Raw genomic sequence first — 14025 nt, forward strand, 5'->3', positions numbered from 1 at the left:
GTTCTTTTTTGAAACGCGCAAAGGTACGACTTGACGCGCAGATGCTAGTGGCTGTGTAAACAGTCGGCGAATGATCTTTACGTAGAGATTCCATAACATATACGCACGTGTCAATGAGTCTTTCTGTTATTGACGGCCACGTTACGTGTGTATTTACTTTACCTATCAATTCTGGCAAACTTCACTACAAGGATGTCAAGCTGCACATATACGCACGATTCTTTAATAAAGGATTAAATAAGTTCCGTGTGCACAATGCAATACAAAAGGGCGTTTGTTGATGTTATCGAAATTTTTTTACCAATGTGCTAGATGAATATGGATTAATACGCGCATCAAATGCGTATCGTCTAATATATGCGATTATGGCTTGTCGTTGCATTCGCGCATCTTTTCCTCCTCGCCCTTTTTTTTCATTTACGGCTCTTTTATACGGTGTGAGCCGTCGCGGCTGCTACCAGTCTCGCATAGTGTACGGCCAGCAAAATAGGGTTGGACGTCGTCGTAGTGCGTCTTTGCGCGTATGTCTTAATTGGTGCTGTCGTCTTCGCCGCCGCTGTTTCTACAAATGGCACTACGTCTATTTCTAAGTTCCATCAGTCGCCCGATCGTGCCCGTTACACGGCCCAGTGGTTGTGGAACAGACTCGTAGTAGAAAGCTGAGTCAGTGGAGCTAGTTTCGGTCGTCTGCTACTCCAGTTCTTGGGCACGCGGGCTCTCTAGAACTAACTCTGGCTAGGTTTCGATACCTTTCCCATGTTATGTCCCAACTTGGGTCTGCGTTCATCCCCTGTTCTGCACTAAAGATCTCATTTTGGGCGACCTTCGAGTTAATAAGATAAGGTGGCCATATTCGTGAGGCTCAGGGACGACTATGTCGGCGAACGCAACGACACGGACGCCGCCTATGACGAGAAATGCAGCCAGAACCTCCGCCTCTCATTTAAGCCCCATTCGAGTTTTACGCGTACCCCCTACTGTGATGTGCTCTTGTCTATGTGCTTATTTGAGTTTCTGTTTACCTGTGTTCATCTTCGTGTCTGGGTGCGCCTTAGTCCATTCGTTCGTTTGCGTCTTCTTTACCGCGCTTTCGTCGTCTTCAGTTTCCTTTTTGTTCTACTTGTCTTCATTGCGGTTGCTGTGTTCGTCTGCTCTTTCTTCTTTTTTTCCATCTCCGCTTTCCGCTAAGCTCTATGGTTGTCTTCCGCTTATCATTCGCTGCATTTCAACTACTATTACTAAGGGCTACGAGTGCTGGTAGCGTCTGCGCGGTGAAGGAACTCATGGTACCGGCAACCTGACGTATCCCTGGCGCAGAAGCCCCTCTGATTCCAGGGCCCACCAATCTAACAAACGATTCCACAGACAAGAGGGTTTTCCGCCATACCGCAGCCTCGTTTGACGTCCTTGTGCTTGGCGTGTGTGCGTGCACTGTTTGAGTCCTACGATGAGAATGAAGCCGTAGTCGGCCGCAGCAACGTTACCGGAAGAGTGCGCTTCCTATGTTGACGGTGCTGCAACTTCAAGTACAATTCGTTTGATTCACTTTTGCTGCTCGTTATCGTTCACACAGTCCTCTCTTCCTCTTTCTCACACGGAATTTCCTTCTTATTTCTCTGACGTCCACTAGCATTTGCCAGTCCCGACCTTTCGTTTCATCATCCCATTCAGCGGCCTTTTTCTTTTGCTCCCCGATTGCCGAGGTGGTACTCATGACTCGTGGTACTTTGGCAGACGTGTTTGGCCCAGCTTCGTCGATGTGCCACATGCTTTAGGTCAACAACTAGACTGGTCAGTTTAAATCTCCCACTCCCTGTACGACCGGTGCAATCCCCCAACTTCTCAATTAGCGACAAATCAGGCAATCTTTTATCGATACTCCCGTCGTTTTCGTACTGTGCTTAAATCTCCATTCGATCTTCGTTGGCTGATACAAGAATAAAGGCTCCAGTTGTCTATGGTTTGCTATGCCACGTACATGCGCGTCGTATATGCGGCCGCCGTTGCAACTACGTATAATATAATAACGTGACGTGGCAGTGTTTTTTCCCCGAGTCGTGGCTTTTCTCGTGGGAGCCAAAGAGGGCAGACGCTGAACAGCTGGCTAGTTGCGGCCCAGCAAATATTAGCATACAGTTAGAGACGGGGGCAGAAAGGGGATCTATAAGAGGAGCAAAGCGGGAGTTTTGGTGTAAAAGACATGAACAAGACAGAGACTCTATCGGAGCCTTCTATGCCCCTTTTGTCGCTGCTGCTGTCTCGACGATGCTACAAGAACGTCGCCTTTTCCTGGCTGTCGTCAACGCTCAATGCAGCAGCGAATCGGTGTTAGTGAAATAAACAAGGAAAAGAAAGTATAGGCGGGGGGCTGCAAAGAATGGCTGACTTAAGGTTCGGGGTGAGACAGGACCAAAGGTTTCTACACCAGCCATAGCAATTTCGTTGTGTAAGTGGATGTTCCGAGGACCAACCGCTAGAAAGTTACAATGCAGAGAAATGCATGGTGAGGCAAGGTGAGCGATAATTATAGGCTTTCCAACTGTCGACTGCCTCACTGGGTGATACATGACGGCATAGTATTCCCATTTTTTTCAACCCGCCACAATATCTCCTTGAGTCGCGTGCCTCTTTTTAATACTATAAAGGGTAGCGCTACTGGATAAATGTTGCTTTTGTTTTCAGCTAGCAACCTTAACCATATGGCGCATGTGTACATACAAGCATATACGAGCCATAGGTAATCGCTGCTTCTCGTTAGATACACCCTTTTACTAGAAGCTGGTACTGCCCTTGTTCGAGATGTCCTTCCATTATGCTGAGTCGTTATATAGTTCGATAGATGTTACCCATGCGTGAAAATAGCAGGCGGAAGAACACTATTTTTTATAATACTTAGACGGACACTCTACGAGAGGTAGCGCAAAGCATGGTCGAATGACGTCTGCTAGTTGCTACTGTATGAAGCATTCTTCTGTGCATCTGTCTTGAAGCTGGTCTTTTGCTCGTCGTCTTGTTTTTCTTTTTCTCAGTACCTGGACAACTGAAAGGCTGCGAATAGGTGTAGCTTCCATAACGCATTTTGGCTGCATCTGGTGACGCGGTAGCGCAAAACGGAGAATGAAATGCTTCATATACCCCGAACTTTTAAAGGAAGCAATACTCCAGGCACGAAAGCATGTTTCCTCTAGCTACCGGCAGCAGTAATGAGGACTCGTCCATTCGTCGTTGTCGTTATAACGTGTAATAGGGATAGTAACGGAAGTGACAACATGCAATGGTTAGTATGCGGCGGCAAACCAGCACGCAGCGTGCATTTGGGAGTGGCAAGCAAGAAGCAGAGGCACTAGAAATGACGTTGGAATCATGGGCTGGAACAAGGAGAAATGAGAACTGAACAAATTTTAGTCCGACAATAATAACAACGGCAAAAGCTAACTGGAACGTAGGTCAACTTAGACACGATGTTAAAAATTCGGAACCACCCTACGTACTTTTGTTTCTAACATAGTTCTGGAGCTAGATGGTATAGATAGCGGCAGTAGGGGTTGAGAATCGCTTGCAGAAAGAAACACGTTATTCGGATATGGTGACCAGAGGTGAGTCCGCGCGCAGAGCCTGCATTCCTTCTCCAACTAAACTTTGCTCGAATTTGGCTTTCTCCTGAATCGAAAATCGTTTCCAGTTCTATACCTGTTATTTGTTTTTGTTTTTCGGCTTACATTTACACCCGATAGCACCGTGTACCGAATGGCCAGCTAAGAGCCTGACTGCACACCTGAACACGACATTGTACGACAAAGAACGAATAATAAAAATGAACAGAAAGCGAAAACAGCAGAGGGAGGCACCGTTGCTAGATACGAAAGCGGCAGACGAAGCAGTCAGAGGCGGATCAACGGGTGAGTAACGTTGAACGTAGGCAACTTGTTCTAAAGCTATATACGACCCCTGCCATTCGTCGCATCGTAGTTTATGTGATTCCATTTTCACACCGACTGTTCCATTTCAATCCGGATTTACATTACGAGATATGGGATGTTAAAGTTTTTTGGATCTCTGTTACGTCGGATGGGGAAAAAATGAAATAGGATAATGAAACAGGAGAAGGATTGATGGGGAAAGTATATTGCGGTGAAGCAAATACGAAGACACGTTTTGCAAGCAATGTAACGATCCACGTCTGAATCTACTTCGCATAACTATCCATACGTAATTACGTAGGATGATTGCATTAGGCGTACAGAGAACATTCCTAGCGTATTTTTTGTCTGCGTGCTTCAATTGTTCGTTTACTCATGCCACAGCTGGATATCTATATGTAATACTTAACGCTCGCAAGGCTTTATCAGATTCCAGTGACGCACGTAACATAGAACTGTACAACAATGCCTAGCTAATACAGTCATAACCAGTAGGTATTAATTTGTACATCTCCGCATCTTCTCATAGCTTCATATCTTATGAACTTAGCCGCTCTTCCGGGCTTTGCTTAATTGCCGGAACGAAGCATAAAACTTATTTTTCTAAGACGAAAAACATATCTACCTACTGCAGAGGAACAAGGTAGCTAATTTATGACTTTTCCTCTACACTTCTCTAAGTACGCTTTCGTCCTCTTAAGTAAGCTCTTTCATTTTTTTTTTTCGAAACTATGCACTTTGCAGAAGTTCGACAAACGTGCGCGTACGTTTATGCACAGCTGTGTAGGCTGGGTCTAATCCGAACTCTCGTTTCAAACCTAACGTACGCTACTCTAGAAGGACTAACAAACAGGATCATAAACAGGCGCAGCAGCGCACGCTGTAAAAACAGCTCTTTGGTGTTTTGCATGTATATTTTTCTCATATTCGATTGAAATTTGCAGGAACGTCTTAAGATACAGGGCCTATTAAAGATTTGAAATTTAATTAGCATTAATGGTTTTACAAAATGGCTTTACAAAATAAGAAGAAGAATATATGAGAATTACTGAAAAACTACTGAGCGCACTTGGCTTACAGCATTGGGTTTGACGAAGTCGAATCGGTATTGCAGATCGGGAGATATGACCGTGAACGTGTATTTTCATTATCTGCTAACGAAGGCAGATTTGGCATTAATTATCGTATCCACGCTTGTCTGGCAAATGACAAATCAATGGTTTGATGTAAGCGAAAGATTTATTAAGTTTGCTATTGTATCTATAATAAATGTACGTGATAAATGTTGAAGGTGAAGTTTCTAACGTTCTTCTGTACCTTGTTAACTGTTTCCGTTGTTCCAGTACGTTGTCCGCGTACTCGAAATTGTACAAACTGTTCGCAAGGCCCCTCGGACATCATATTACTAGTCCCCATAGTCGCTCTGTTCAGTAGGAAGAATGGGTGGGTAAAGAGAAAAAGATTCCTAAAAAAATGCATTGATCGGTGGCGCTGATATTCATCGACTAACTTTATTATCTTGCATAGCGTATTGCTGCTAGTGAAAATGATCGAAAAGGCTGTGTGGCTGCGTGAAGAAGTGCTTGGCGTTTTCGGGTTAACGTCAGAGGTAAAAACAGGCCTTTAGCGGCACAAGCACTTGGCTTTTGACTGTAACAACGTGACCGACGGGTGCGAAGTGCTTAACCTCGGCGTTAAAGCTGGTACAAACATCTCCCGTCTCTACGTTCCCCCTACATCGCTTGCCGGCCTCAAAGTGGGAGCCCGACGTAAATGGGGAAAGCAAAAAGTAGGGTCTTGTATTGTCCCAAGCGAAGACATCGGGACCTTACCTATCGTGTAAAGAAAACGGCCAAGGAAGTAAAAAGCTGAAAGAAAGCGAAGCTACAAAACTCCTACTAGTAACCAACCCAGAAACATGGCGCGTTTAGTGCCACTTAGCTTTTCTCACCTTTCTTTTTTCGAAGCCTTGAACATAGAAACCTTCCGTTATGACAAGCCCCTCATGTCAGGACGCCCACCGTATGTAAGATAACCTTAGACTATTCCTGGCCCAGAGAACTACACGAAGGAACCCTGCGATCGCTGCAGCTTTTGCTGCTTCTTTGGTAGCGATTTCCAATTCAGTCAGTGTCCTATCACCGGCCGGTCTTCACTGTGGGCGAAGACTACCCAACACCCGTCCACGCCATCACCACTGAAGTTGTTGACTTCGATGTGAGCCGCTGCCGCCGGAGGCGGCCTATAGAAGCCGCTTGGTCTTAACGACTCGACAAGTTGCCTCAGCCGACCAACAACGATGCCGGTAGGCCCTCAGATAGTTCAGGAGAAAGAGGCGAAAATGAGGGAAAGAGAGCGAAAAGGCCAAATTGCTCGTTATCAATTCCACGGCAGGTCCTCTCGGCGGTCACCAGCGGCCAGCTACCCTTTAGCTCTGCTTCTGCGTTGGCAAAGTCGGCCAGACAAACCTCTCCATTAAGGATAGATAGGTATCTCAATTGGTATGGCGTAGAAAGGTATAGCAGGTTGGTGAATTTGTGGCGGTTTACGAGCAGAAGTGGCCGACGCTCTTCTGCTTTCACTACGCGGAGTCGAGTACTACCAAGACGCGAAAGTAGGTTAATGCTCGTAACGGTCGTTGGACGAGGGAAAAACAATACGATTTCTATATGGCTACGCGTGTTGAGAATTTATGGCAATCACTGTGCTATCTATACCTGCCATTGAATCATATGCTACTTGGTGTAAAGAACATCAGATGCTCAAAAGGAATACATGCATTTTTGTAGAAAGCTGATTAAATCAGTGAATATATCTGATCATCGTAATACCTGTAGGACTAGTTAGATCCTTGCAGTATCTATCTAATGAGGCAGCCAAAGTACAGTACGATGCAATGCTTTAATAGTAGGATGGTTAGGCTAAACTACTAAAGACTAAAACAAATAAAACGAATATGTCGGCTTGCGTTCTTCCTATGATAATAGAATTCGGTCAAATTGCTGTCACCTGCGTTACAGGCAAAATAAAAAAAATCAAGCGATCAAAAGCAAAACTCCTTATATACGGTATACGATGTTACGGACTTTCTTAAGCAAGAAGAAATGATTCACGCGAATGACAGCCGGCGTCAAAGCATATTAGCACAACCTCATTAATAGTACAAACATTCGCAAGACATTTGAAGATATGTTATGGCAGGCACTCAAGCCAGACATGGTCAGGCTGCCAGTTCCGTGCAGCCTGTTGTATCATGACACGTTTTTTTTTTAGATATGGAATTGAATAGTAGAGAATAACACGCCGTTGTGGTAGTACCGTTCTGTGTTGCTGGCCCCGTCACCCTAGGTAACAGAGTGTGCTCTGTGGGCAGTGTGATACGGCTAGACGATGGTGCAAAAAGCTGAGCTCCAACTCTGTTCCGTTCGATAACCCATAAGTAACAAAATAGCTTTAGTTGCGACAGCTGTTGCGGTAACGTTACCATCGAGAACCTCCAAGGGCTTCCGATGGTGGGGGACCTTGCTGCGAGTAAAGGCAATGGAACGACAGCCCGTCGACGGACATCACGCAAAATAGGACCACGTCGAGCTGGACGGGTCCGCTAGCCAAGTCGCCGCCCCTGGGCTCTAGTCCAAGTAATAGTCTGAGAGCAATGTTGTAGGATTCTCTCTGGCAGGCGTACCGGAGCAACCAGTCGTAACAGTAATAACAAAAACGTAGCACTGCTTGCACGTGGGCGCAACTTCCAGCCTGTTCCTACTCCGCGTTGTTCCTGATCACTGCTTGGTCCGACATTTTGGGTGCAGCCTTGCTTAGCTGTTTAGTAAATGGAATCGCGAATTAGGATCCCTGAACATTACTGGAATGATAGTGACTAGACAGGTCTAAAGCGAAGTGAAGGATCGAGTTGTGAGCTAAGCTGCCAAGCTTAACTGGCTTCACTAGCTTTACAGAAGGGTAATAGGTCTCGTTCATTTGACATGGTTATCTTACGTGGTGTTACAACTTATACCTTTTTTTGCGACATGCCCTGTTACATATGCACTAGGTAGTCGTTTGGTAAATAGCAGTTGGCAATGGTTACTGAAACCGTCTCTGGCGGCGGCCCCCCTAGTTTCTGCCACGCACAACTTTTTGAATGTATACTGCAAATACGTCGCTGAGTTATTACCACCACTTGCTACTGCTACGAACACCAACAACAGCGATACCTAAAAGACCACCGAATGCAAGATTATGTGGCACATATGCATATGTGCATCAATGACGTGACCACGTTGCCTGACACCGGCTGAGTGACCACCATCAACCGACGCTAGAGACCGTAGCAGCCGTGGAACATTATGGAAACACGGAAATGGGCTGGAATGTGACACGATGATCGGTTGCCCCGTATGACATATACATATGCACACACCCAAATATACACACATGCGCACGTAAGACGGTATACGGAGCACCGCTAGTGGTGGGAACAGCAGATAACAAAAGAGATTCAGGCGCGTCCAACTGTTTCGCTGCTGCCTGCTGCGTGAAATATTATAACCATCGCCTGGAAACCACTGACCTGCCGCAAGAGAAACAGGGACGCGTATTCGTCCCCACTCCGCCTGCGCTCTTTCAAAGTGGGCATAACCAGCTACCCGCAAAGGGGCAGCTCATTCTTTCGCTATGAGCAAGGCATTCTTTCTCAAGAAAGAAATGGGCTATGTACGGACACAGGAACGGGTTTGTATCCGTTAACTTTGAACGACTTTATACCAGCGAATATGGAGTATAGGAGTAAGTCCGTAAATTACAACCCAATGACAGTACATGCAATCTAGACAATGTCCATTGTCGCTTTTTACTTTTCGTCGTGCTGCGTTTCCACTTTGAGCTCATTATTTTATGTGATTATATATTCACTAATGATATTATACGGTGATGCGGTTAATGATAGCGTGCGGCGAGGCCAATCTCAATGTTGCTACCGCATGTGAAAATGGCGTCACGTGAGGAAGGGGAGGGGTGATATAAATAATGGAGTGGTCACAAATTCGATAGAAGTAGAAGAGGTCGTGCGACACGGACACAACGAATACATGCAGTCTCTGTTTGGCATTATAATTGCAAATTTTGATCGCCGTGACGAGCAATAAGTCTCCGAAGGATTATTGACGCTGAAAGGAGTTTCAGCCTTTTTTTTTTCCTAAATTCTCTCATCCTTGTCGCTGCTGTTGTTATCAAAAGTGTGAAGTTATTCATGAAGAAGAAATTCATTACAAATAAGAACTCCTACATAATACTCAGATCTGCTGAGTGGGATCTACTAATAGGTGCACTTCTACAGATGCTTCAAGACGTTGTCAAAAGCTATGCATCCATTTGTGGTTATTTATTAAGAACACACACACATATATATATATATATATATATATATATACATTTGTAGTAACATATTTTTTGAGTCCGTTTGTAAATGAGACGACATGTAATAAGAGACAAGAAATTGCCGAAAGTAGATTAACAGAATTTCAAACAGGTTAATAGGATTGCATCCAGTGGCATAGACGGCTTCTCTCTATTGCTTAACACGTTTTATTTGTGTACTTTGCTTTTTAGAAGGGCTCGTTTGGGCTTCGTGCGAGTTTCCGGAGAGCATGCGTGGAGAATGGTTTCAAAAATCCTACCAGGACCCGATTATCATCACTCGGAACGCGCTTAGCAAGCATGGCCAATGTCGGGAACGGCGACATGACAAGTTCCTTCTCTACAATTCGTAAGTTCCGTCCCCGTAATTTTCGATACTCGTGGTGTCCGACAGGCTACATGCTGTTTACCGTGGGTGAAATCACACAGACTTAATTCTTCCAATATCTTGTAACGTATATCGGGAATAATAAGAAGACAAGGATACCGTAGTGATTTGAGACACTAGTCAAAATTAAGGTTGAATAATAATTAAAATATTTGGAGTGGTGCATGTTGATGGCGAGGGGCGTCTAACTGGTGCCCTTGCTGGGCATGTCATTCAGAGGTTTTGCCCTCTACGAACTAAATCCGTCCCAGCGATAACATTTAGCAAACGTTCAATGTCACAATAAAGCCGGGTCATTGCCTAAGGTGAACGGAATTTACCCCGTTATAAGTAAAGCACCGCTTACCTTGAATCCTGTTTTTTTTTTTTTATGGAACATGTCCTTCACTATAGTACTGTCATTCCAACTCTCTATTATTCTTCGCCGTGGTCTCCCCATGCTAATCAAGGTGTTATTTATTAGAATCGGCAAACAACCTCGTAAGAATTTTAATCATTTTAGTTGTCATCTTTCAAATCTTCTTCAAATCAAAGTAGCAGCCACCCATCAAATCCGCCCAACTTTCACTTACGAATAAATACTTCGATTCGTTTAGTACACCATCGCCTCGAAGTAAAACAAACAAATTTTGTCCTTGTAATTCCTTGCGAGCTTTAAGCCGCAGAAGTTGCTCTAGGATCATTACCGTCGGAATATCTAGCGTCTGCGGCGTTACCCACAGGCAGCCTCGGTTCCAACTCCCTACCTCATGCCCTGTGAAGTGCTTTCCTTGATTACACCGAAACGCGTTTCGTCTCATCCGCCTTTTCTTTTTAAGCTGCTCCGCTTATCTATCGACTTGTACAAACTCATGCCAGCACGTCATCGCAAAGCGTGAACGGCACGGCGACGACGTGGAACAACCATAACAAGGCTGTAGGCCCAGTGAGCCACGCTACCTTGCATTGTGGCAGGCGGGCGCTTGTCAACTGTCACGTTTGTGCGTGGTAGCCCCTGCGAGCACACGGCCTCTTGTTCTAGGTCTTCTACCGTCCGTGTAGCCCTAACCATCGGCCTTGCTTAATGTGCCAACCAGTATATGCCAGGTAGAAGTGCGTTTCCCGGGAAGCATTCCCGTCTGGTTAAGTACATTTCTGCGCCGTTTTCTTTTGCTCTCTCGCGCGCATTTTGCAAAATAGCAATTGCTCCGGGCGGTTCTGCCTCACTGCCGAGGTTGCTTCAGATCTATAGACCTGTAGAAACAGACGAAATGGGCGCAGAAGGACGTCGTACGCACAAACCGTTGCGCTGTGCCAACCTCTGACCAATACGTATGCTGCACTGCGTTGGCTGGAAAGGAAACGAGCGTTTAACTGCGGACGTTCGTTTCCAAACGAATAATGCCGCGGAACGCAACGAAGGCCGCTGCTGGTAAGTGCCAGGATGAAATTGGGAAAGAGGGAGAAAAAAAGGAAAGGAGGAAATGACAAGAGTAGCGAAGCAATGAAGTCGCAACGTGCGTGTTTGCAGCACATCTTATGTTACTGCTTACTGGCGTCGCCACAGTTGGCTCCTACTACCGTTGACTGTTGTCGCGACTGTGACCCAATCGAGTTAGCCCAACATGGCATGACTGAACTCACTCGCATACGTATGCATTCCTTGGTCAATGCCAGCACTCTTGTTTGTTCCATTGTTCCGAGCTCCTTCAGCTGCAAGCAAACCCGCAGAAGTTGAAGTAGTCGGTAGGTCCTTCGATAGATTTGCCTGCCTGTGTGCTTGTTTGTCCAACCTTGCCTGTCGTCGCCGCCGTTTCTTCAACTAGCGCCCTATTGAAAACAAGGCCTGTATAGACCGCAGGATCTGCATGTGCGCATAGTCACGTCGATACCATGCACAGCAGCTTCAATATCCTGACGGTAGAGAGACAGTTTGTGCAAACCTTCACTTATGCATCAGTCCTTCTAACCATGTTGGGCTATATCTTGTACCATATGTTAGGCAAGTGTTATTTCACGTATTTTTTTGTTTCATCTATAATTAGAGAATTTCGTACCGGTCTGACGGCCGTGTAACCCGTCATAACCTGTTATGGGTAAACGAAAAAACATAACAGGGTGATCAGAAAGTCACGCAACCAAAACTAAATAATTACAGTTCTTTCGTGATGTTAATTTGTCTAAAAATGAGCATGCTTGAAACTGTCACATTTAAGCGGAAGATATTCACAAGTTTCATGCACATGTTGTGTGCATTGGAACCAATTAACAAAAACGACCCAAAGTCATTCTTGTAATGATTGGGCATACAGAGCTTGTTTATCGTGTCTACGTGCAAATTCGTCTCACATATGTATCTATATTTGTTTATATGTTATCAGGTATGCGCTACCGTACGAATAATATGGCGTGCTCCCTCACCCACTACGGCAACCTGGATACCGGAAACACGGAAAACGTCGTTATGCTTAAATCGAATCAAGCCGCTAATCGGACGATCAATTTTCTGAATTGTGGCTCTTTAGCCCTTTTACCTGCTTTTACTAACACATAAGGAGTTGTTCTTTTTTTTTGCTTAGCGTCAGCTCTGGCCGCTTTCCTCCCATCGACGTCCGCTCGCACATGACGTCTCTACACTTCCTGCATTGCGCAAATTGCGTCTTCAACCTTTAAGCTTAAGACAGAGAATTGTAGTTTTCACTGCTGTGACCACTGCCTCTCCACTTCTCGGTCTGCTATGGCATCTACTGTACTGACACATAAAAAGCTTTATCATTCTCGAACGACGTCTTATGCCTCTGCTGCTGGCATAGAATGGGAGCGTGCGTATGAGACTCAATAAAAGGACGGAAGTCTTTTAAAATGAGGACTGATCTTTAGTGAGGAACAGGGGCAGCAAGAGTCAGCCAGCTAACCAGTCGACAAGACAAGCGGACGAAGCCCCGTTATTTTTCGCTGTCTGGCCGTCCTTTGCTTTAGCAGACATTGCTTGCTTAAGCAGACACTTTTTCCTAAACAAAAACCCTTTCGTCAGGTGTGTGCTTGAGTAACATCCGCTGCCCCGACCGCACGTTCACAACGTAATATAAGGCTACAACGTCTCACAAACTCCAAAGGTTACCCAACTATAGAGATGGAAACTGTCAAAAGTATTGAATGCCGTCGGAAGTGATGTAGGACCGACTATAGCCAGTAATTTGCTTAACTGGAGTCTGTCGCAAATCCCTTTATCGATTAACTTGGCAAGAGATCTGCTGGGAACCAGGAAGTCAATGATCTGCGGGAATTAGGAAGTTAGAAGTAAGCTTTTTAGGGGTATATAAATCGGAAGGATCTGTTATATACTTTGATAAATGTTTGAAACAACAATAATTGGCTAAGTGTCTGCTAGGTCTACTACCTACAACCTACTACGTAAAAGTGACTTTTCTTTTTAAATTAAGAGTATAATCATTGTACGAAATAATTTCCATTGTTTTCTTAATCATGAATCATATACTAACACTTTGGTAAGAAAACTACTAGGTTAATTAGAAGGGTAAGCGCTGGCATTAGATTTATTAGTCATTAACATGCCGTGCAGACCATGCCGAGACATTTAACCAAGAAGTAAATCGTATTGATAACGGACGGAATTGTATGATCTAAGAACGGGTAGTTATGTGAACGTTCGTGGCTAATACATTGTTTTTTATTTGGATGGCCATGAGGAGTTCTCTACCTTAAAGTGAACGATGTACTGTGAAAAGGTTTCCGTTGACCTTTCGTAGCAATGGACCTCCGACCTGGATCGAGGCAGTCATAACGTTCAACCAATTAGAAGGCGATAACCTCCCCGAAAATAGCAAAAAGGAGTGTTACTTAGGAAAGGGCTATGCTTGAGGGATTTGCTCTACCTGCTTCCCATGACCTGTATGGATCATCTCTTCGACTCATGTGAGGGAAAGAAAAGGTACACGTTAGGAAGGGCCTACGTTCAACGGTCCAGGACGAGAAGCCCTTTCTAAAGGTGTTGATCTTTTTGATCTGCGGCTCCGACCTCCGTGCTCGTCGGTAGCGGTGAAAAGAAGACAGCATGATTTTCAATTCATGGGAGCAAATGTGCCAAGCCACGAGAAGGGCTGGTAACGTTCAAGTTGTTTGCTAGACGGGACCAAAGGGTAGCGTGAAACGGGACCGCCTTAACCAACGGAGTTTGCTGTCTTCTATATGTGAAGTTTTCGATAAAAATCAGTATCCGTAATTTCGCGTAGCCGCGATTCATTCGTAGATTAATTTGCTATATCAAGGTAAAATGCGACTCCGCGAAGTTAAACTCCTCTT

The 14025-nt window shown here is 45.0% G+C and overlaps 1 protein-coding gene across 3 annotated transcripts in view; it reads left to right on the forward strand.

Annotated features, from left to right (window-relative positions):
* Positions 1-14025, forward strand: part of LOC111268211 (uncharacterized) — a 157945-nt gene that overhangs the window by 42700 nt on the left and 101220 nt on the right. For all 3 annotated transcript variants that reach the window (XR_002685072.2, XM_022847041.2, XM_022847038.2), the window contains one exon: positions 9528-9684. Coding sequence is in view for 2 of the 3 variants with exons in the window: in XM_022847038.2 (XP_022702773.1) it covers positions 9528-9684 (157 nt within the window). In the remaining variant the exon portion in view is untranslated. The remainder of the gene's footprint in view (positions 1-9527; positions 9685-14025) is intronic.

The sequence above is a fragment of the Varroa jacobsoni genome, unplaced genomic scaffold (assembly GCF_002532875.2).
Source record: "Varroa jacobsoni isolate VJ856 unplaced genomic scaffold, vjacob_1.0 scaffold_1264, whole genome shotgun sequence".
NCBI lineage: Eukaryota > Metazoa > Arthropoda > Arachnida > Mesostigmata > Varroidae > Varroa > Varroa jacobsoni.